This window comes from Meles meles, chromosome 4 (assembly GCF_922984935.1).
Source record: "Meles meles chromosome 4, mMelMel3.1 paternal haplotype, whole genome shotgun sequence".
Classification (NCBI taxonomy): domain Eukaryota; kingdom Metazoa; phylum Chordata; class Mammalia; order Carnivora; family Mustelidae; genus Meles; species Meles meles.
Genome location: NC_060069.1, coordinates 160,745,118 through 160,768,220, shown reverse-complemented (window position 1 = coordinate 160,768,220; position 23,103 = coordinate 160,745,118). Strand labels below are relative to the sequence as shown.

Sequence of the window (23,103 nt, the reverse complement as noted above, 5' to 3'; positions counted from 1 at the left end):
ATGTGCGATTTGCAAATATTTCCTCCTGTTCTGTATGGGAGGGAGGGGTGCTGTTTGACACACACAAGTTTTTTAACCTTGATGAAGTCCAGTTTGTCTGTTATTCTGTTGGTCATCCGTGCTATAGGCGACCTGTCTAAAATCTGCCGCCTATCCAAGGACATGATTCAAATCTACGCTTTCTTCTAGGAGTTTTACCGTTCTACGGCTCACATTTTGGTTTCTGAATCATTTTGAGTTTATCTTTGCGTAAGGGGGGTTTTAGGGGTCAAATTCATTTACCTGCATGTGGCACCCAATGAATTGCAACTGATCATTTGTTGGGAGGAATTTAGCAATTTAGCGTCTTAAAAAAATAAGCTGATTTCTCATGGGCTGTGTACTGGCATAAACTTGCTGAGCGATGGCTGCATGGGGGGGCTGCCAGAGGTCAGGACTGTTGTCTCCTTGAAAGGGACAGCGGTCCCTCCCTGACGGAAGATCACACCACACGGCGGGTGTTCGGCCGTCTGTGCCGTGGGGTTAGCTCTAGTAGCAGCGCGGCAGCTGTGTGGATGGGGCGAGGGACGGCCCCATTTTTCCAACAAGAAATGCTGTTATTTACCTCGTCCTGCCCTCCGTATCTCCTTCAAGGAACAAGCAGGACTGAGAGGTGTGGCCTTTGAATTGTGTAAAAGAATGCATAAGGTATCTTCCTCTGTCCCGAACTCAAAGCCAAGGACAGTGGTCAAAGGGAAAGGCTGGTCAGCAGAAACAGGTCATGGTGTGTCCTCTGCGGGTGTCGTCTGAAATCCACAGCTGACCCCTGCTGGCCCGAGCTCAGGGGGGTGGGCTGGGTCACGTGTGGCCTCCACGCCCGCGGCCCCGCGCCCCCTCACCAGCATCCATATTAGCCGCAGCCCCTGCCCCCGGGCAACCCCCCCCACTCCAGCTCGCTCTCCGGGTCGCCGGTGGCACCCCGGACTCACCTTTCTGGAATGCCTTCTCAATCACAGTGCTCCATTTGTGGAACTCGTTCCGGATTTTGGTAAAGAGCCGACTCTCATTCTCGCCCACTGACTCCTCCCCTTCGATCAAGGAGTTGATGTCCTGGCTAAAGGCATTAATTTTCTGCCAACAAGGAGGACAGAGGGGTAAGTGGAGGTATTTCAAACACGTGGGGCATTGGGAGGTCTCGTGGAGGCGGAGGGCAGGTGAGTCTCTCCTGGCCCCCTTCCGGGGGTGACAGACCCCCGCACCCTGCCCTGATGCCTCGGGGTCTCAGGGAGCACGTATGACACCTGTCACTCCCTGCCCACTGTCCCTCCGCCCCAGCCCCTCTCTGGGGCCCAGCAGGCAGACCGAGCCTGAGTCAGCTTTCGGGGAGCAAGAAGAAAGTGCGTGAGGCCCAAGATCCCTTTCTGGACAAAGATGTGTGACTCCCGGACTGGACGCGATGTGCAACACTCACGTCTATCAGAAAAAACATCTTTTCGTGCTCGTCTTCGGGCACATCTGAGCCGTACTTTTGTAACTCCTCCGTTATTTTCTCATGATTTTCCTTTATCTGATTTTCTAGCAGGGGCAGAGTTTTCTGAGGAAAAGAGAAAATAAGGCACAGACATGAATACGGACCGGGAAGGAGAAGGAGCTCCCAGGCCTCCCTCTGCACGGTATGCCTGACTGCCTGGCTTCCTCTTGAGAGAAGATGGGGGGGCGTGTTAGCAGGTGCCCATGCCACCCAGCCCTCCCCATGTCTCCGCTCCCCTGGGGGACAGCCTCAGGGAGGCACGGGGGCTACCACTCTGCGTGGAGCCTGCCCCCTGGGAGAAGGAACAGGTGGGTCTGTGATCACGTGACAGCCACTCGATTAGAAAGAGCCGCTCGTCTAATGGGCTCTGAAAAAGCGGCCATTGGAGCCATTTGAGATCCAACCACTTTCCTGCTGTCCGCAGATGAATGGTACTGGGGACTTCTGTGCCTGATAACGTGGTGGATGGCGGGCACCAGCTCCCTCTGCTGGCAAACATTAAAAACTGCTGGCTGACGCGGGGAAAGCATCGCTGGAAAAGCATCAGTGGGTGGGCAGGGGCAGCACGGCTGGGTGACGTAGGAGACTGGGGATGGACGAGGAAGCAAGAGGAGAACCACGGCCTCACGGGGCATCTGTTGCAAGGAATAGGACTTGGCTGGGGCTAAGAATAAATCCGGCGGGTTTGCTGGAGGCAGGGAATCTAAGGAGCCGGCGTCTTCCTTCTACATACAGCCGGGACCCCAAAGAGCCAGGCTCTCGCTGGCGAGTCAGCTAGGAACAACCCCGCCCTCCCTCCCCATTCTCGGGGACTGCACGGGACCCCTGGACCCGGAGCTGAGCAGAAGAACATAAAATCAGGACTGAAAATCTGTGACCACGAGCCAGCCCTCAGACGGGTGTGCCGCTCAAATCTGCACTCCCTGAGGCAGTCAAGCGGAGAATCTGAAGTGTTCAGGCAGGAGGCCCTTCCGAGGGGCTGGCAGGAGCCAAGGTTGCCTCTCCCCGGAGAAAAGGATTTCGAACCTGGGCTTCCCCGAGTGGCCACAGATCCAGTCCCAAAACAGGCCCAGAGTCAAAACCCGAAGCCAGGTCATCGTGGGGGGGTGACCAGCAGAACCCAGGGCACCAAGGCCTCTGACCCAGGAATTATCAAGCGCAAAATGCAAGAGAGATGTGTGCCAAGAAATCTAAGGGATTCCACACGGGAAACCGCAAGAGATTCTATCCAGACAAATTCTGAGAAAGAAACCCAGAGAGACCTAAAATATGAAATGCTACGATCATCTCAACGACCAAGGCGTATGACAGTGGCCGGTAAGGGGAAAGGGAATGTAGGTGCAGGGCCCGTAAGGTTTTCATTGTTAATTAGGCCGTGTGGATATCGTCTGTGAGCTCCACCCAACGTATGGTCCTCTGGCGAACAGCGTCCACAGCATCTGGGAGCTTGCTGGAAAGGGAGAGCCGCCCTGGAGACCCACTGACCCACTCCTGCAATGTCGCCTGCCCCCGGGAGCATCAGTGGGTCACTCAGCCTGCACGGTGCAGCTTTGGGTTTGCGGGGCTCTATTCAGAAAACGGACCGCTGTGCCCGTGCTTACACAGATGTGCATGATGAGTTCGGAGGTCAGCTTGTCCGCCAGGCAGGGGACGGTGGCCCTTCCTTCCTCCAGGAGAACCCTGCAGACAGAGCAGAGGAGACGGTGCACACACCCACCTTGGCGTGGCCAGAAAATGCGAGTTAGCTTTCTGCTGCCCACAGAGCCAAGCGACTTCCAGTGGGCACCCGACTGATGAGCGCCCCGGCTCGCACGGAGTGACGATGCCTCCATTGGACTTATTACGGATACTTCGAGGGGTGGAGGGCTGTACGGAGTTCTTGAGTCACTATCCTGTACACCTCAAAGGAATGCAACACGGCACGTTAACTAACTGGAATTAAAATTAAAAGTTTAATGTGAAAATGGCACGGGGCGCCTCGGTGGCTCAGTCTGTTGAGCATTGACACTTGACCTCAGCTTGGGTCTTGAGCTCAGGGTTGTGAGTTCAAGACCCGCGTTGGGCTCTGTGTCGGCCATGGAGCCTACTTCAAAAAAAAGGGGGGGGCAGATAGGGGCACCTGGGTGGCTCAGTGGGTTAAGCATCTGCCTTTGACTTGGGTTGTGAGCACCAGGTCCTGGGATTAAGTCCCGTGTCTGGCTCCCTGCTCAGTGGGGAGCCTGCTTTTCCCTCTCCCTGTGTCTCTCCCTCTGCCCATGCTCTCTTCCTCTCTCTCTGTCTCAAATGAATAAAATATTTAAAAAAAAAAAAGTATAGGTGGCCCCTTCCAGCTGATATATTAAGTGTGTCTCACGACCTCCAGCTATAAAAACTGGTCTTTATAGAAATACACGTGGTCACCTACAAATGAGTTTTCATAACACACACACCCTTCTGCGTGTAATACGTGCACATATATGGATACTTGGTGGCATAGGGCTTCAGGAAAACACACTGATGAGTGCCTACATGGGAGCGCAGAGGACACTGATGTAGGGGACACACCCTTCCCCAAGACCGGAGCCTAAACCACGAGCTGCTTGGAGGAAGGAGGGCCTATTCTCGTTCTACCCAAATCTGTGTTTGCTGAGTTAGTACAGGAATCCTTATATTTTAAAGGACTTTTTTTGGACTTTTATTTTACAGGGCAGCAGGGAACCATGATTTTACGAGCCTGTTTGGGAGGGTACACTCACAGCTAAATATCACTTTCCACATCCGTCAATTTTTTGATCGTGGTAAAATGTACGTAAAACTGACAATTCCCCGCTGTGCCGCTGATTGAGAGTCAAACTAATGCGGCCCGTGACTTGAAAGGCCACATGGGTCATACATCACATACATGTACCTGGGTCAGCTTCTGGGCTTTCTGATCCCCCCCCCCATTTTAAGGCATTTATGTTTTTATTTTGGCGGCAGCACCACACCAGAGAAACGACTGCAGCCCATTCCCTCCTTATCTAATCCTTCGAAGGTATTTTTTGGTAACTTTGTCAATTCCTCTTCTGGTCTTCCAGGGGACTCCCACGGTCACTGCCAAGGTGCAGACACCGCGGATGTCTGCTTTTGGACAGCAACCCTTCTCCCCAGGTTTTGGTGCGCCCTTGCGAAAACACGGCCAGGGTACCTGAAATGTGGGTGGTCTTCGAAGAAGTCTCTCTCTTTCTGCAGAGCCTTGGCCAGGGTTACCTGGTCCTGGATGTCCTGCTGGCCCCGGCACTTGACAATCATGTAGCCCTTCTTCAGGTGACAGACAAGGTTCTGGGCCACGTCCACCACCTTGCTTTCGGTACCTCTGTCCACCAGGTCAGGCTTTGTCAAGATTCCTGCAAGCCGGAGTCTTCCGATTAGAGGCCGCGCGCTGCTTCCTCTCAGCCTGCTCGAGGGCACACGGACGCCCCCGCAGGACCACTGTGCGGGCAGAGCCCCCGGCCAGGGACAGAACCACAGCTCCGGTGGCGCAAAGATCACGTGCCCCCGTGGGCGGCTGGGGGGGGTTGGCTTCACCCAGGTCTTGGCCCTCATGCCAGAGACACAGCAACATGTGTTACGACCTTTCAATTTTCCTTCTGCCCAGCGGAAGCGTTCATTCTCTATTGGGCTGGTTCTCAAACTTGCCTGGGCCGTAGAACCCCCTTCCTGAGGCAAATCGTCGAATGCAGGGTCTTGGGCTCTGCCCCGGAGACCCTCCCTGAGGGCGTTTGCTGGGCCTCGCATTGCTAAACATCCTTTAGCTCTTTCTGGTGCCGGTGGGGGAGGCGTGGCCCACACCTGGAGAAGCACAGGTCCCCCCAGGACCGGCGGCCTCATCTGCTGAGCCCACCGCAAAGTGAAGGTTACCACCTATGGCTGTTGGGCTCTTCCGTCTTCTTACCTATGGTCCTGTCTCCGTCGGGGTCCACCTCCTGAGCCATGCTCAGCGCCTCTGTCGTGGCGATGTCCACGTTGCAGGGGACCACCACCAAGTTGATGGTCTCCTGCCTGAGGATGTACTTCCTGATGAGCTGCTTGGTCTGTGGGAAATCGAGAGAGTGTGTATGAGAACAAGGACAGGTCCTGACCTTGCACTTGCTTCGGGACCTCAGAGTCCCAGGGGTAGCTCCCCAAGAGAAAGGAGCCTGCAGAACGAGCCCGGTGGTATTGCCAGAGCCAGAGTGACGAGAAACTGAGTTCGCCACAGCAGAAGCGGAGCTCCGGGTCAGGGCGGGGCGGGGCGACGGGGGTGGGGACCGCCAGATCTTAGCTCACCAACCGCCTCCTAGGACTCCACAGCTGATAACCACAGGGAAAAACAAGATGCCCAGACGTGCTTGACTGTGCCCTAAATCTTTAACCCCTTGGGTGACATTCACCAGTAAGAAAGCGTCATTATACTTGTTTCTAATGCTTCCTCTCCCTACATAAAACCCCTTCCTAACACATATCGGCTTAAATACGTCACCCGATGTAAACTAATAACCAAAGGTGGGTCACTGTGGATACCCCACACACCTGTATAATGGATTTCTGGTTCTCCCTGTTGGCCTCAGGCTCCCCAGAAAGCCTCCATCGGACTCCAGCAAGTCAAATGGAGGCCATGGAGACCGACACGCACTCCCAATCCCCCTCACACTTTCTGATGAACACTCTCCCGACTCAGCCCCAAGCCCACTGCTGTTTGCGGCACCGCTCCACCCTCCGGAACGAGGCTTTACCTGGCGTCCGATGTCAGCCGGCTGATTGCCCACGGCCACCCTGGTGATGCCAGGGAGGTCGATCAGGGTCAGATCCGGGACGTGAGGGGAGCTGACCTCCAGGTTGATGAGCTCATGGCTGATCCCCTGTCCTTCCCCGGCAATGGCATTCTGGGCTGGGGACAGGGAAAATGAGAAAAAGTCAATACAGCTTCGAGCGGAAGCATCTCCCTACAGCCAGTCCTCCCGCACGAGTCGCGGACAAGGCCTACTGGGAGCAGACGCCCCTTTCTGGAGCTAAAAGGAACCTCAAAGAATAACTCAGTATCTTCTTTCCAGTGGCCAGAGCTGTCTCCGGAGAGAAAACATTTAGTGAAAACATCTCTCGGGATCACCCTGACTTGTACCGGTCCAGAGCGGGGCAGACCTGCGTTCTTGCCGCTGTCACACTAAATCTTCCCTTTGATGCCATCAGGAAATTAACAACGTAAAATGAAAGCAAATAAAAACACATGGGAACTCTTGAAGCATGGTCTGGGAACTTATGGAGGGGATTTTCCTTGTTGAAAAATTGATGAGCATTGGTATTCCCACACAGGATCTCATTCTGCTGCTTTCTCCTTAATGATGAAAATTTCAAGATATACATGTATTTCTGGGGGGCCTGGGGGGCTCAGTCGGTGAAGCGTCTGCCTTCAGCTCGGGTCATGACCCCGGGGTTCTGAGATCGAGTCCCGTATTGGGCTCTCTGCTCAGTGGGGGAGTCTGCTTCTCCCTCTGCCCGTCCCCCTGCTCATGCTCGCTCCCTCTCTCTCTGTTAAATAAATAAAATCTAAAAAAAAAAAAGGATATATTGTATTTCATCAAATTGTTAGCTAACACCCCTGGACTCCTCTCCACAAATCCAGAATGCCTTTCTGGCCTGCTTTCTAGCGGTCAGGAACTCGGGGACAGGAGTGACGGAGACAACGGCATCACCCTCTGTTACCCAGGTGCCCAGTATCCATTTACCGTACATGCGGTTGTGAGATTAAGTCTGGCCTATGCGGTAAGTGTGACAAAGACAGAGGAAACCTCCAGAAACTGCACTGGGAAGACAGGAGAAGCCCTGTGTTGGTGTCCCCGAGCTGGGACAGGGGCTTTCCGTCTAGATCAGGCAGCATTGGGACTGATGGCCACACACAATGGAGAAACAACAAGGGAGTCGGGCTCCAGACACCGGAAACCCCAAACCAGCTCTGGGCTGCCTGCCTCCAGACATCTACGCACAAGAGAAATAAAACGGGCAGATCACTCAAACCACCTTGTTAGCGGCCCACTGGACAACGTGGCCTCTAGATGTCCTGCCATCGCTGTAGGCTTTTCTACAGGGCGACCTTCTCCCATCCAGAGAGTGTCCCATGGGGCCCCCTTTGGCTGACAGGACATCACAGAATGGATCCCAGGAGAGATCAAGAACTGGAGCATGGAGGCTCCTCCTCTCTTGCCGCTGGGAACCACCCACCCGCCACATAAAAAGCCCAGTCTGGACTCCCAGAGGAGGACGGCCACCGCATGGAGAGTCCAGCCCTGGGCTTGGGTAGGTGACCCACGCCATCCTAGACTGCCGGCCCCAGCGAAGCCAGCTGGAGGGGAAGAACTGCCCAGCTGAGCCACGGAACCACGAGAAGCAAACAGCTCCAAGCCACGAGGTTTTGAGATCGGTTTGTACCCACCTCCAATAACTGAACCTTAATGGTGATAAGGAAGAAAGTCGGGTCAACAAGGGGAAGGCCATTTATTCGCCTCGCTCAGTCCTAGCAGCAGCCAACAGGTCGGTCGGGGTCCCGACCGACTTCAAGCTCTATTTCTCCTTTCAGATGCTCTAAGATGGCTGAGTGATCAGTGTGGTTTTCATTCACTGAGATCCCCCATCCGTCAACCTGAGCTAGGATTATGCACACGCGTGCATTTCACTCTTGGAAGAAAAGGCCCAGGAAAAGCTTCTAAAGAGGGTTCAGGGATGGTCTGGAATGCCTTTTTACCAGGTGAACACGAAAGGGGTTCCCTGGCCCTACACCCTGATCCTTCCTTCATCCCATCTGCGGAGTGGGAGAGCCTTTGAGTAAGGGACAGATGTTCCCTGTTTAAATTTTAAAATTTGCATCACTCTCAGATACTTACAAACAGAGCAACAAATGGCTGAGGTCAGATTCTGTCCAAAGTGCTGGTCTTAACGGGGGTCAGAGAAGAGAAGCTACAAGGGAGCTGGGACCTGACGCAGACCTGGCTGGGGAGGGAGGGTTCCCAGGGGAGCAGGACGGGCCCAGACCGGGAAAGGTAGGAGCAGTGAGAGATGGACCCCCTCCCACTTCACACAGGTGACCAGACGTCCGAAGAGGCGATGATGAACAGACGTGAGGCCCTCACCTTTATTGATTTCCGCTTCCACCTCCAAGGGGTCTGAAATCTCTTTCTCGAAGTCCTGGTAACTCACTTTGCCCTTCCACTCGTCCTGGTTCGTGGCCTTCTTCAGTTTCAGCACCAGAGGACATCTTGTAACAATCCCTGGAGACCATGTCCATATTAGTCCTGTCCTCTGCTCTGAGGGGTCTTAGAGGGTGGCCTTTGACATTTCCATAATCATCCAGGCAGACCACTAAAAACGTCCTGTCTCGTTCTCTGATACTTGATGCTTTACGTCCGGGTGGCCTTAGAAATACGCATGGGGACTACACAGCCCAGGAAGTTTTTTGCTCACTAACGCTTGAGAGTCAATACTCTGTGCTTCTCCCATCATCTCAGCGTCTTGCCATTGGCTCCAGAGGCATGCCACAGTGTTTCGGAAACCGCCAAACTCAGGCAAGGGTCCTCCATTAACCCCCTGGATACACCGTCCACTGCCATCAGGAACGCACACTGCTCTCACCAGGCCCCCTCACCACTGCCCTCCTGCTGTAAATTTCCAGATCCCACCCTCCTCTACATCTGACCTGTATTTCAAAGCCCATCTCAGGTCTGCCCCCTCCCCTGGAGCCCTCGTTATCCCTTGGCCTTGGCGCTCAAACAACAACACTGACCAGAGCACCAGTCTTTACCTCCCACTGGGAGGGTCGCTTCTTGAGAAGGGACTCGGGACAGACATCCACATGGTTCTGGGTGCCCAAATACATTTATGTAGACCTGCCACGAAGTGCAGTTTACATACAATACACATAAAAATGGGCCATATGAGGGTGTGTGGACTGAGTCATGTCCCCCCTCCCATATTCATACCTAACCCCAATATGACTGCCTTTGGAGATGGGGCTTTTCTTTAAAAGGGTAATTACGGTTAAAGGAGGTCTTAAGAGTGGAGCCTTAACCAATACAACTGGCATCCATCCAAAAAAGAGAAGAGATCCCAGACATGTGTGCACAGACTGAAGGCCATATGAGGACACAATGATAAGATGGTCACCTGCACGAGGAGAAAGGCTGTGGGAGAAACCAACCCAGCCAACACCTAGATTTTGGATTTCCAGCCTCCAGAACTGTAAGAAATAAATTTCTATTGTTTTAGCCTTCCAATCTGTGGCATCTTGTTAGGGCAGCCTGAGCTGACTAATACACAGGACAGGTGCTTACCGCTGCCTCTGGGGAGGGAGACCCCCGACAGAGCCTCCAGCACGGAGCTCTTGCCCGAGCTCTGGTCCCCAATGACGGCGATGGCGGGCAGGGCCAGGTCCTGCTCCACGCCCAGGGCCCGCAGGGAGTCGATGAGGTCAATGCAGGGGCGCACCTTCTCCTCATAGTGGCTACACAGGCTGTTCTCAGGCTCCTAAAGAAAGCAGAATCAAAGAATTCCGTCATGGCCTGTGGACCATTTTCTATCAAAGACAGACTTCAATCAGCCTAATACCATAGGTTCATGGTGCTCACAAAAGAGAATGAGAAAAGAACAGAAAGAAATATTAAAAGAAGTAATAGATAAAAATTTCCCAAACTTGAATGATTAACCCAAAGACCCAAGAAGCTCAATGAACCCCAAACATAGGAAGCATAAACTACATCAAGGCCCATTTTAATCAAATTGCTCGAAAGTGGTGATGGAGACAGTGATTCAAGCAGCCAGAGAACATGTTAGGCACTGAAAAACAAAGATGAAATGTACACAGCAGATTTCTCATCAGAAATAATTTAAAGAAGAAGATAATTGGAATAACCTTTTTTAAATACTGGGGGGAATCATCCATCAACCTAGAACTATACCTAGCTAAAATATCTTTTTAACAAATGAAGACAGAGACTTTTTCAGACATAAAAAAGTGAATGAATTCCTCACCAGCAGATCAGCACCACAGGGAATATTAGAGTCCTTCTGCCAGAAGGAAAATGAGACTGAATGAAAATCTAAATCTACACAAAGAAATCTATGCTAGAAATGGTTACTATACTTTTTTTAGAATAACTTACATATCTTTAAAAGACATATGACCAAACATAAATAATAAGAACAATATGTTTGGGGTTTGTGATAGGGTCAAATCAAAATTTATGATAAAAATAGCATGAAGGCAGGTTATGGGTGGCTCAGTCGGTTGAACATCTGCCTTTGGCTCAGGTCATGATCCCAGGGTCCTGGGATCGAGTTCCATGTCAGGCTTCCTGCTTCAGCAGGGAGTCTGCTTCTCCCTCTGCCTGTGGCCCTCCCCCCATTGCTTGTGTATTTTCTCTGTCTCTCTCAAATAAATAAATAAAATCTTCTAAAAAAGAAAAACAGCATGAAGGCTGGGAGGGGAGAAATGGAAGGATATGGTTTGGAAGCATATGGTTCTAAGGTTCTTGTTTAAACATGAAATCACATAGTACCACCTCAAGGTAGACTTGATTAGTTAAAGATGTATACTATAAACCCTAAAACAGGCATATTTAATAAACTAATAAATGAAATAAAAGAATCATAAAAAATAATCTGATTACTTTGAAAGAAGTTACGAACAGAGAAAAGGGGAAATAAAATACAGATAAGTCAAGGAGAAAGCTAATAGCAAAACAATCTTCTCAAACTTAATTACATTAACAACCACAATAAATATAAATGGCCTAAAAATGCCTAGAATACTCAAAGTGATTTTGGAAAAAGAAGAATAAAGTTGGAAGGCTAACATTACCTGATTTCAATATTTACTTAAAAATCTTCAGTAACCAAACAATGTGATATTGGTGTAAAAAAGGAGAAAGAGATCAATAGAACAGAACATGTATTTCAGAAATAAACTGACATTATGCGTGGCCAACTGATTTTTGACCAAAGTGCAAGGGCAATGCAGTGGAAAGATAAGACTTAAGACAAATGGTGGTTGGCCAACTGAGCATCCACACACAAAACAACTTTGTACCTATACTCCACACATATAAAAAAAAAACTATCCCACAATGGATCATAGACTTAAATGCAAAACCCAAAACTACATAACTTTTAGAAGAAAACAGGAGAAAAATCTTTGTGGCTGTCGGTTAGGCCCTGTTTTCTTAGCTATGGCCCTGAAAGCACAATTCATAAAAGAGCCATCAATAAGTCAGACTTCATCAAAATCAAAAACATCCAATCTTTCAAGAATACCATTAAGAGAATAAAAATAAGCCATAACCTGGGAAAAAATGTTTGCAAAACAGATATTTGGCAAAGGACTTATGCCCAGAATATATAAAGAACTCTCAAAACTTGACAAGAAAACAACCTGATTAAGAAGAAAATATGAGAATGGGCTTCATAATATACCTAAGTTTTAATAGTTCCTTTATATCATGGTCAGAAGCTATTTATATTTCATTCATCCAGAAGACCCTCGCTGTTGAGAGCTAATTGATTTCCTTCCCCTGGCCCCCTTGATGCTAACCTGCTCTTAGTAGTTCTCCCTCCTCTCCCGCACATTTCTGGATGTCTATATGTTCCCACTTGTCCTCCTCATATATTATCCTGATCTCAATCTCTCTCCATTAAAGCGACAGGCATGAAGAAGATCCTCCTGGCCACGTTTGCAAAGAGCCTGCTGCAATTTTTCTCTGTAACAAGCTTCCGAAGGGTCTGGAGCTCACCTCCCCAGGGACAGCACCGTGGTGGCCTGGCTACACCTTGGTACCCACCAGCCTCCCGCTTAGCCTTCCTCCTAGGTTCTTTTTTTTTCACTTCTTTTTTCTTTCTTTTTTTTTTTTAAGATTTTAATTATTTATTTGACAGAGACAGACACAGTGAGAGAGGGAACCCAAGCAAGGGTAGAGGCAGAGGGAGAAGCAGGCTTCCCACTGAGCGGGGAGCCCAATGCGGGGCCTGGGATCGTGACCTGAGCCGAAGGCAGACACTTAACGACTGGGCCGCCCAGGTTCCCCTTGTTTCCTTTTCCTTAAATCACACATTCACAAGAGTTTATACAACATGAATAGTAGTGATATTGCATGAACCAACTACCTGAATTAAGAAAACACATAATCCAAAAAAAAAAAAAGAAAGAAAACATAATCGTAGCACGCCGGACACTCCCTGTACCCTCCCCCATCCCCTTCCTGCTGTTACCCCTCCCCCCATCGAGGGTCCCTCCATCCTGAGGCTCTGAGAACCACGTTCTTGTTCTTCTTAATGGTTTTAACCACCTACTTTAAGCCATACACTGCTTCCTGCTGCCTGATTTGGGACTTCACGTAAATGGGACCACACCACACATTTCTTCTGTGCCTTGACTCTGTTTTGCCACCGTGGTGTTTTAGATCTCAGTGCCTAGATTCCCACTCCTAAAGAGGATCCTGCCCCATGAGCATCCCGCTACCTACGGATGCATCCGGCTTCCTTGCGCACTTGTATCGATTCTGGATTTTGCTCTCATAAACAACACCGTTATGAAGATGGCTCTCGGTGGGTCCCCGTAGGAGTGTCTGAGTGGTTCTCAAACCTGACCACAGACAGGATCCCCTGGATGGCCGGTTGAAACACAACCAGTAGGCCCCACCCCTGGAGCTCCCAGTTCTTTAGGTCTGGGGAAGGGGGATGCTTCTGGATGATATCTACATTTCAAACACATTTGCATTTCAGACTTCCCAGGCCTTGCTGAGGATGCTGGTGTGGGGGCCACACACTGAGAACCAAGGTCTCCAGCTAGAAATGGAATTGCTGGATTACAAGACACGCGCATTCAAGGTGACTGAGAAAGGCCAAGCTCTGGCCAACCTCTGGCCAAGCTCCGGCGAAGCACGAGGGTGTGGGTAGGGTGAGTTCCTACTGCCCCACTGCTGGTAACAGTCCGGCAAGGAACGTGATACCAGGGACCTTCTTATCTTTCTACGTCCTTCTATGTGGCTTTTAATATTGTTTCAGATATTGTTTGGCATTGATTATGAAGATGGGGTCAACCCGAAAGAGGGTAATGATCCATGACCTTGAGCCCAGAGCCCAGGCCAGTTCCTAAGGGAGCCCGTCAGCATTCAGCATCTCCCCTGGATTCCCAGGCTGAAACTGCATCCCAGCAACCAGTGTCGGCCAAGGCAAAGTGTCAACACCACTCTAGGCTGCCGGAGGGGCCTTGGCGGAACAGAGGAGGGACCGCACCGGCAAGCATGGTGGGAGAGACAAGGAGGCATCATCTCGGGGGTCTACAAGGACAGCCCCCAGCACAGCTCCTGTCCACACGGACAGAGGTGCTCAGGCAGCAGCTTACCGTGTCTGGATTTTTCTCTGCCTTATCGGCAAGTCCATTCAGCATCGGACCAAGGTCTGAGTCAGTGACGTTTCCGGTAGAATTAACCATCTTCTTCCTCTGTCACTGCCACCTACAGTCAAGCACATGAGGGTTAACACCAATTCCGAAGCCGGCACCTTCAGTCCCGAACCCCAGTGGACACACTGGGGGCTCCTTAACTCTGCAGGGACTAGGAAAAAAATGACAAAGAGCCAAATGACGGAAGGGAACACACCTGCCTCCCGGCTCAACTGTCTTTAGGAATGTGCTCCCAGACCCCTGAAGAGTCCTTCCCCCTAGGTATTTCCTGTTACAATTTTAGGTTGCACACTAAAAATGTTTTCGCCACACATTTAAATAGTGGCAAAGAATGAAATGATGGATGCGTTTTTAAGATTCACATGTTGGGGCGCCTGAGTGGCTCAGTGTGTTAAAGCCTCTGCCTTCGGCTCAGGTCATGATCCCAGGGTCCTGGGATCAAGCCCCGCATCGAGTCCCGCAACAAGCCCCGCATCAGGCTCTCTGCTCAACGAGCCATGTATGGAGTCCTGCATTGAGCCCCGCATCTGGCTCTCTGCCCAGCAGGTAGCCTGCTTCTCCTTCCCTTTCCCCCCCAAACCCTGCAATATGGGTGCACACATGCGCGCAGTCTCTCTCTCTCTCCCTCAAATAAATAAATAAAACCTTTAAAAAAAATAAAATGAACTAAAATTCACAGGCAAAAGTAAAATTATTATAGAACCACTTCCAATGGAGCTGCGAGATTCTGAAAACTGGGGAAATTTGATCGTCGAAAAAAAATGCCTGAACTCCAAGTTCTTTCACTCTGTCCCCTTTGTTCCCGACTTCATGTTTTTATTCCATCTCTCCCACATGAGTGTATCTTAGGGTCCTTTACTTTATTCTATTTTTTTTCCAGTTTTATTGAGAAATAATTGACACCCATCGCTGCGTAAGTTTCAGGCGTAAAACATGATGGTTTGATTTACGTATTTTGTGTATTTTGAACCTATTCTGATTACCACAATAGGTTCGGCTAATACCCACTTTCTCATACAGGTACGGTACAGACACAATATGACTTTGTTTGGAAGAAGTTAATCAACCACTTTAGCATACTTGTCTGTATCCAAAAAACACATACACATGGAATTTGGAATTCATTTTTTAAAATGTCTGGGACCACAAGTCTCTAAATATTACATTTTCTATACCTAATAACCTCGGATAAAAGTAAGTGAAAAATTTTCCATAACTTGAAATAAATGTCATGAAAAATAAAAAACACCTGCTTACCTCCAATACACCTTCCTTTTAACTTGACGATGTAACGCTGACTAGTTGAGACAGAAACGCAGAGCCGTTCTCCCACACTTCCTTGAAATGATGCAAATTTTACAAATTAGACCACAAATGGGTGAATAAACGTGAGTGCTCATCAAGGGAAGGTCCTGTTGCAGAGAACGGTGTGCAGGGGACGCGCGTTGAAGCAAGGCCATAGTTCTCAGAATCCTTTTGGTAAATCTTAAATATTTTAGTTCTAAGATAGATGGATAAGGCAGAGAGCCTTACTGTCAAATTACTGCCTGAATCAATGATCTTTTTTTTTTTAAAAAAAGATTTTATTTATTTGACAGAGAATTAGAGACAGAGCACAAGTAGGCAGAGAGGCAGGCAGAGGGAGAGGGAGAAGCAGGCTCCCCGCTAAGGAGGGAGCCTGATGCGAGGCTCAATCCCAGGACTCTGCTGGGATCATGACCTGAGCCGAAGGTGGCCACTTAACTGGCTGAGCCACCCAGGCGCCCCTGAATCAGTGACTTTTTTTCTGATGCTCTCTGTGCTTTTCTTCACGAGACCCTCGCCCAAGAGCTCTGCAGTCTTCCTTTAATTTGGGGGTAGTTGAGGGGCACCTGGAAGGGGCAGTCAGTTGGGTGAGCGGCTCTTGGCTTCTGCTTGGGTCGTGATCTCGGGGTAGGGGGATCGAGGCTCGAGCTGGGCTCCGCACCCAGTGCGTGGGGTCTACTTGAGATTCTCTCTGCTCCTCCTGCTCTTGCTCTCAAATTAACAAATATAAATAAATAAATAAATAAATATTGGGGCAGTTGAGAGAACCAGGGAGAGACGGGATGTGTTCCTTTTATCACAAGTAGGAGAAAGGTTTTTTGGAAAGCAGTCAATTGCAAAGAGTACTTATGGAATAGAGCAATCTGGAAATTTATTTCCTTACCCCTTTCCTTCCCTACCATGACTTTGGAAACACTTTGCGTGCTCAGGAGGTCCCAGATTGGGGCCCCAGGCTGAAGACCGCAGCTGCCTCAGTTGGCCTCATGCACCCAGAGAGGGGGCATCGGTGGCCCCAGGGCTTGCCGTGCCATGGCCTCGGGTTCAAATTTGGTGAATAGAGGATTTCATGAATATATTCCCCCATTCTGTGCCATAGGATGACAATTCCTTGAACTCAAAGTCTTATCTGTACCTCTTAGATGTTTGCACCCTTTCACAGGTCATCTCTGAAGATCAGTTTGGATCTCGGGAGCAGGGCGATCTCAGGAATTAAAGCCCGTTTCTTAGTACCCACCACACTCAGCATCCCGCTGCAGCGCTTAGACCGAACTGAAAGTGTTCACCCATTTTGGCCTTGATGGAGTCAAGCTCTCAGCCCCAAACCACTCATAAAATGTCTTGTGTTTACAGACAAGACTTTGGAGAGTTCTGAGGTAGACACACCACCCCTCACCTCTGTCCACACTCATCTTCCTCACCCCCAGCAGTCGGGGACGCCTCTTCTCTCACCGCCAGGGTTTGGGGCGGGAAGTGGGGAAACTAGCTAGGGAAGGTGTGTGAACACACCGCGTCCGCTCTTCACGGAGGCAGCTGTCCGCTGTCCCCCGCACTTTGGGTTCCAGAAGGTAGAAGTTTGCCTGCGGCTTCCAGACCTGGACATTATCTCCCAGCAACGTCACTGGGGTAGGGAGTGGGGGTGGCCTCCAGAGGTGCCCCAGTGTGTCACTCCCCTTGTGGGAAAGCCTCTTATTAGGGTCCAATCTCTAATAAGAACCACCTACCAGGGGCGCCTGGGTGGCTCAGTGGGTTAAGCCTCTGCCTTCGGCTCAGGTCATGATCTCAGGGTCCTGGGATCAAGCCCAGCATTGGGCTCTCTGCTCAGCAGGGAGCCTGCTCCCTCCCCCCTCCAACGCCTGCCTCTCTGCCTACTTGTGATCTCTGTCCATCAAATAAATAAATAAAACCTTAAAAAAAAAGAACTACCTACCAATGCATCCTGCTGAATGCCTGATCCAAAGTCCAAAACTTGTCCAACAAAATTAAGTCCAGTTTTAAAAATAATCCTGGCAGAACTTAAATTTACTTTTTCTCTTGAGAGCGTTCTGCCTTCCAAAAACCCACAGACATTTACTTTTTTTGTGTGTGTGTGATGGAGGGGAGAATATCTAGTACCTTAGACCTGATGTTCTCTACCTAACCATGCTGAGCTCAGTGCCAGGAGGTGGGGGGAGGGAAGCCAGGAAGAAAATGGCGGGGGGGGGGGGGTGCTGTCCAGATGACAGGGCTGGCCGGCCATCCTGGCCAGCAGCTCTGCTCCAAAGTGGAAACCTGACACAGTTAGACATTTTAGGAGCCGTTTGGGAGTGACAGCTGGGGGCTAGCATCACTTGACCCTGCTTCTGACAAAAATCCGACTTAAAATTTGACCAGGTAATTCCGGGAATCCCACATGCACAGCTCAGCGGTCGTCCCTGTTGGAGAGCGCAGGTCTCAGAGCCTGGTTCCCTCTGTCAGCCCCCAAGACTGTCTTACCCTCCTCCATCCCCGAAAATTAGCAGGTCCCCACCCCCTCAGGCTGACCCCGCTGCACAAGCCACAGCGAAGGGAGACCCTGGGCAGCCTTCCACCCCCTGGGTTGCGGGTACGACGGGCAGGCACCTGACCAGAAGCCTCGGTCCTCCCACCTGCCGCTCGGTCCCCCTGCGCGGCCCCCCTGCGCGGCCCCCCTGCGCGGCTCGGCTGCTCAGAACGCCCTCTAGCGCGGACCCTCCCGGTGGCCCGCAGGTTAGCGCAGACCCTCGTCTACGCAATCCCACTGTTGTCTTGCCTGGTTCGCACTCCTTAGCAACGTGAAAAGTAACAAAATTAACACCTCACTTAAGTAGTGGGAGGCCAGAAGGGGTCTGTACCATTCATTCCTCCTCAGTCCGCGCCAGGACTGTCAATTACAGGCCCCAACAGAAGAGAATCATCAGTTCCGGCCCCCGACAGGGAAGGATGCTCACTGCGTCTCCTACAAGAGATCGGCCACTCCGGCAACCCGGCCAGCAGGAGCCTGCCATCACCCTGAAACCCTTGCATTTCTCCAGGGGACCTGGGGTCCAACAGCCCCTCCCAACCCCCTTCCAGAAAACAACGTTCCTGTCCTTTTGTTGGTGGGACGTGTCGGCCAGAGCCTGCGTGTCCCGGATTGCAGATCTCGGCCTTTCCCCCAATAAACCCACTGTTGCTGGCAAAATAACCGCTTATTTTGAGGGTTAATGGCAGGAAATATAAAAGGATCCAAGCGATGGTCCTCCTTTGAGGTGGGCTTGGAGGCCCCGCAGCGGTGGATGTGAAACTTTCTTAGTGCGCACCCCTTGACTAGCTCCCTGGGAGACCCCCTTGGCCGCCATCCCCTCGCCGGCCCACCTCCCCCAGCAGAAAAGCCCCCAGGTCTGGGCGGGCGGCAGTCGGGGGGGGGGGGGGGGCGTTTCTGATGAGTCATCAGGAGGCTTAGCAACCTGTTTGCTGGCGAGAAGCAGAATCAGGCGTGCTCGAGCCCAGCCCATCCCTCCATCACTGCCTTCACCAGCAGCATCAGCGCGACCAGCTGCTGCAATCCCCCTCGCCCCCTAGGGCGCTGGTCTCCGCAGCCATCCCCCCTCCACCCAAACCGCCACCCCCCTCCCCCAGCTCGCTGGAAGGTGCCGGGACCCAGAGGCGCCCGACGCAGGAGAGCGACACTCACCGGTCCCCGCGCAGCCGCGAGGGTTCCCGGCAGCCTCCGCTTTTATACAGCGCCAGGCACCGCCCCTCACTGCCCGCCCGCCCCCGCCCCCGCCGCCGCCGCCGCCGCCGCCGCGGAGAAACGAAACTTCCTTAGAAGCGAGGGAGGGGGGCGGCGCGGCGCAGAAACGAAACCGAACGGCCCACCCCGCACGGCCTCCCCTCGACCGCCGGGTGCCTGTCCATCAGGGTCCCCCTGCGGCCTCTGCGCGGCGCCCGGATTGCGCTCCAGCCCATCCCCGGCCCTCGCCCTCGCCCTCGCATCCCTGGGAACTGGAGAGAAATGCAGATTCCGGGGCCACGACCTGCGGAATCGGAAACTCAGGTGCGGGGCCTCGGAAGCCAGTTTGAGAACTGCTGCCTTAGGAGCCTCGAGCCATCCGGAGCCGAAGGCAGCCGTGAACCTGGGCAGTCCCTTAATGTCTGGGCATCGGAGCAGGTGCACGGATCACTGGGGGTCTTGAATTCCTGCCAGCGGAATTCTGGATCGGTCAGGCACCTGCCGGATTCGCAAGCATCCTACTACGTCAGTGACCCACACCTGCCCCCCCCCCCCCGCTGCTCCCCCAGCCAACTTCCCCTCCCATGCAGAAAGCTCTTATCCTTACAAAGAAAAAAATAAAAAAAATTATTTCACCACCACAGGATGGGTTTATTTGGGAACAGCAGAAAAATTGCAAATCGGGACAAGCAAGCTAGAGCAAAACCACAGGCAAGCGCAACAGAGGAGGGGAACATTATGTTGTGGAGAAGAGAAAGGGAGCTGGGAGGGGCGGTTTTGAACAGAAGTCTGCTGGAGAAAGGCAAGCATTGCGCCGATGGCGGTTTCTGGCTGGCTGAGTTGCGGGGGTGGCTGCTGGCTGCTGGGGGATGCAGTGCCCCCTTCCCTGTTGGACCCTGACGGATGGTTCTCACCTGCTGCAGAGTCTCCCACGGGGTCGGTGACTCACGACCATTCCTGTCACTGACTCCCAGTGGCAGGGCTCCCCTACCCCACCCAGCATCCGGAATCCACTTCCGTGAACTTCTCTTTATTAATTTTCACTAGACCTGCGTCTGCCTCCCGGCCCACCTCAAGTCCTCTTCTGAGTTGGGCGTATCTGATTTCTCCAGGATGGAGATGGATGGAAGGTGGCGGCTAAGGGCAAGCAGGCCCGAGGGTGGCCCTCTGTGGGTGGGGAGTACCATTCCCGTTTGGAAAAGGAGGGCCCCTGCCTCCATGCTCCTTAGCTCGGCTCAGAGTTGCAGACAACAAGCTCCCCAAAGACCGTGTTAGGAAGGGTCACTCGCAGTCCACTCAGAAACCCAGAACCCGCCTCAGCTCCAGGTCAGGGAAAGCGTCAGTGGGAGGGAAGGGGGCCCCACAGTATAGGTGAAGTCCCCTTGCTCTGCAGGGCCCGGTGTTGGGGTCCTGGGGGGAGAACACAGGCTCTTCCCATCATCAGTGAGGAGCTTCTCTCTGGCCACTCATCACTCCAGGCCTCCGTTACTTCCTAGTCATGAGGATGAATGACATCATCTCCTGATGGGCTGTGAACAGGCTAGAGGAAAAAGTGCACAGATACAAGGGACAGTGTGAGCAGGCCTGGGGAGAGACAAGACGTGCCTCGGAGGAATGACGGTACTTCTTCAAATACAGGATGCTCCCCCTAGCCACACTTTGAGGAAGGAACGAAATCAGACAGGACTAGGGGCATATGTGAAAACCAGGTGGAACGAGTTAATAATGCCAGGGCGAGGACTGGGCTTGCTGGGTGATCTGTCTGGTGTGCAGACTGAAGGCGCAGCCGGCCCAGTGGCTCTGCGTTGTACTGCCCTTTTCCTACTGTGTCCCGGTTCCGTTCAAAGGCAGCTGGCCAAAACAGCATCCACAGGAAACGCAGGAGCGCACGATCCCACGGACGCCACTTCCTGGGCCAGCGCCGGCCTGGCTACCAGGTCCTTCCAGGTCTCGCTGGACCTTGTCCAGCCCTCTCTTCACCTGCCCGGCCCGGCCCTGGCCCGCCGAGGACGGCCAAGCTGGGGCTCATGGAGAGCCACACACGCCCTCAGGCACGACTCCCTGTCTCCACCCCGGTGCATTTCTCAGCATCAGCGCCCGTGGGAAGCGGCCGGCGCCCGGCTTCCATGCCGCAGGGCGCCCCATAGCGGGGTGGGAACAGGTGCGATATTCCAAAGATGTGCCAGGCCTGCCCATGCCCAGCCTCACCTGGCTCAGCCCCACCCCCGCCTGAAGGCAACACCTTGCTCCCTACGCACAAGCCCTCCCGCTCAAGGGGCTGCTCCTCCCTCCCCTGCGCTCTGAGCATTTTCTCAGCCCACAGCCTCCGGCTGTCTTCCCCAGACCGAGGGCACCGGCTCCCCGAGAGCCCGGGTTCCCCGCATCCCACCCACGGCACGTAGCCTCGTCACACTGCCTTGACCTCTCGGAACGCCGCCAGGCTGTCCACAGGGCAGCACCAGGCCCTGGGATCTAGCGGAGTTCGCGGCCCCCAGCATGATAGATGTTTCTAGAAAGAACTACCGGAAGAAGGATGGTGGGTGTCATCCTGCAGACAGGGCTCTCTGGTGACCCCGGGGAATGACCCTAAGCATCTGCTGCCCGACCTTGCGTTTCCTAGACAACTCGGCTTCGATTTCGGTTTCCCTGCTTCTTGGATTGCAGAAAGGGACGTCAGAGAGCGGGAGGAGGGGGCGAGGCCGGAGGGGGAGGGGGCGAGGCCGGAGGCGGGGGGAGGGGCGGTGCCGGGCGGAAGAGGGGCGGCGACCGCCCAGGCTCTCAGACCCGGGTTCCTCCCGGATGTCCAGCTCTGCCGGGACGCGGTCCTGCGCGTGCCCCGGAGGGGGCGGGGCCGGAGGCGGCAGGAGCGGGGGCGGGGCCGGAGGCGGCAGGGGCGGGGCCGGAGGCGGCAGGGGCGGGGCCGGAGGCGGCAGGGGCGGGGCCGGAGGCGGCAGGGGCGGGGCAGGAGGCCCTCTGGCAGGGGCTCCTCCCCGACGTCCATCTCTGCGGGGGCGCGGTTTTGCCGGGGCGGGGGAAGGGGAGGGGGCAGTGTTGGGAGCGGGTGGGGACTGGTGGGGTGGCGCTCACGCGGCGTCTAGGCGGAAGGGCAGAGCAGTGCCCGAGTTCCCGCGCAGCGTCCCCTCTGTGCTGCCCTCCCTTTTCTTTCCGCCAATTCTCGAATTCCAACCCAGGCTGCCTCCTTCCTCCTCTGCCTGCAGCTGGGCTCAGTATTTCATACTATAGGGTGTGGGATGCCGGGGCGCCTGGGTGGCTCAGTCGTTAAGCGTCTGCCTTTGGCTCAGGTCATGATCCCAGGGTCCTGGGATGGAGTCCCATAGAGGTCTCCCTGCTCGGCAAGGAGCCTGCTTCTCCCTCTCTCACTCCCCCTGCTTATGTTCCCTCTCTCGCTGTGTCTCTGTCCAATAAATAAGTAAAGTCTTTAAAAAGTGGGGGGGTGCTTGCCTGCTATGGAAAGTGGGCAGCCCATCCATAGTGTAGGAAGTGGAGAGACCGTCCTCACACAGGAGCTCTATTAAAAATGCCGTTCCTTGGCTGCGGAGCATTCATGCCATATTACTGGGCCGATTTCTTTACACCCAAGATCTCCAACAGAGCCAGACTCAAATAGTCAGGGAAGGCTCAGAGAAGCGGACCCCTTTGCCCAAAATCACACAGCTCGTGAGAAATGGAGACTCCTTTCCACGTTCTCACGAGCCTTCCTGTTCTCTGTGTCGCCTTTGCGGGCACCCGCCAGTCATCACTCATTGCTCCAAAAAGCATTTCTAAGACGTCTTCCGTGTTCAGGTACCATGACGGGAACGGATTTCTGCACGCATTTCCGCACTGCCTGGCGTCCCACTGGGTTGAGCAGCTTTCAGGAAAACCCAGTCAATTCTATGTATCAAATGCCATCCGGATCCTGATAACCCCATAGTGCTTGCATTTGGGCTGCCGTGTTGTGCCAATGGACCGACATGTGATGTGGCAAGGAACCCATGTCTCTGGCCACAGCCACCCGCAGACAGGCGAGGGAGCTTGGGGGCCGTGTTGGTTTCCCGCAGCTATGGTAACAAATTGCCACAAACTCAGTGGCTTGAAACAGCAGACACTGACTCTCTTACAGTTTTGAGGTCAGAA

General features: G+C 53.0%; 1 protein-coding gene across 2 annotated transcripts in view; it reads right to left on the bottom strand.

The window, feature by feature from the left end:
* Positions 1–18,991, bottom strand: part of MX1 (MX dynamin like GTPase 1) — a 29,761-nt gene extending 10,770 nt beyond the window's left edge. Inside the window, exons 1-12 of one of the 2 annotated variants that reach the window (XM_046003496.1) lie at positions 18,928–18,991; positions 15,210–15,290; positions 13,893–14,004; positions 10,526–10,561; positions 9,829–10,021; positions 8,632–8,769; positions 6,244–6,398; positions 5,424–5,562; positions 4,677–4,875; positions 3,112–3,190; positions 1,451–1,573; positions 969–1,110 (exon numbers count right to left, since the gene is read on the bottom strand). In XM_046003496.1, the coding sequence (XP_045859452.1) occupies positions 969–1,110; positions 1,451–1,573; positions 3,112–3,190; positions 4,677–4,875; positions 5,424–5,562; positions 6,244–6,398; positions 8,632–8,769; positions 9,829–10,021; positions 10,526–10,561; positions 13,893–13,982 (1,294 nt within the window). In that variant the 5' untranslated portion in view covers positions 13,983–14,004; positions 15,210–15,290; positions 18,928–18,991. The remainder of the gene's footprint in view (positions 1–968; positions 1,111–1,450; positions 1,574–3,111; positions 3,191–4,676; positions 4,876–5,423; positions 5,563–6,243; positions 6,399–8,631; positions 8,770–9,828; positions 10,022–10,525; positions 10,562–13,892; positions 14,005–15,209; positions 15,291–18,927) is intronic. The other variant, XM_046003497.1, reaches the window with a different exon arrangement.
* Positions 18,992–23,103: the final 4,112 nt, after the last annotated feature.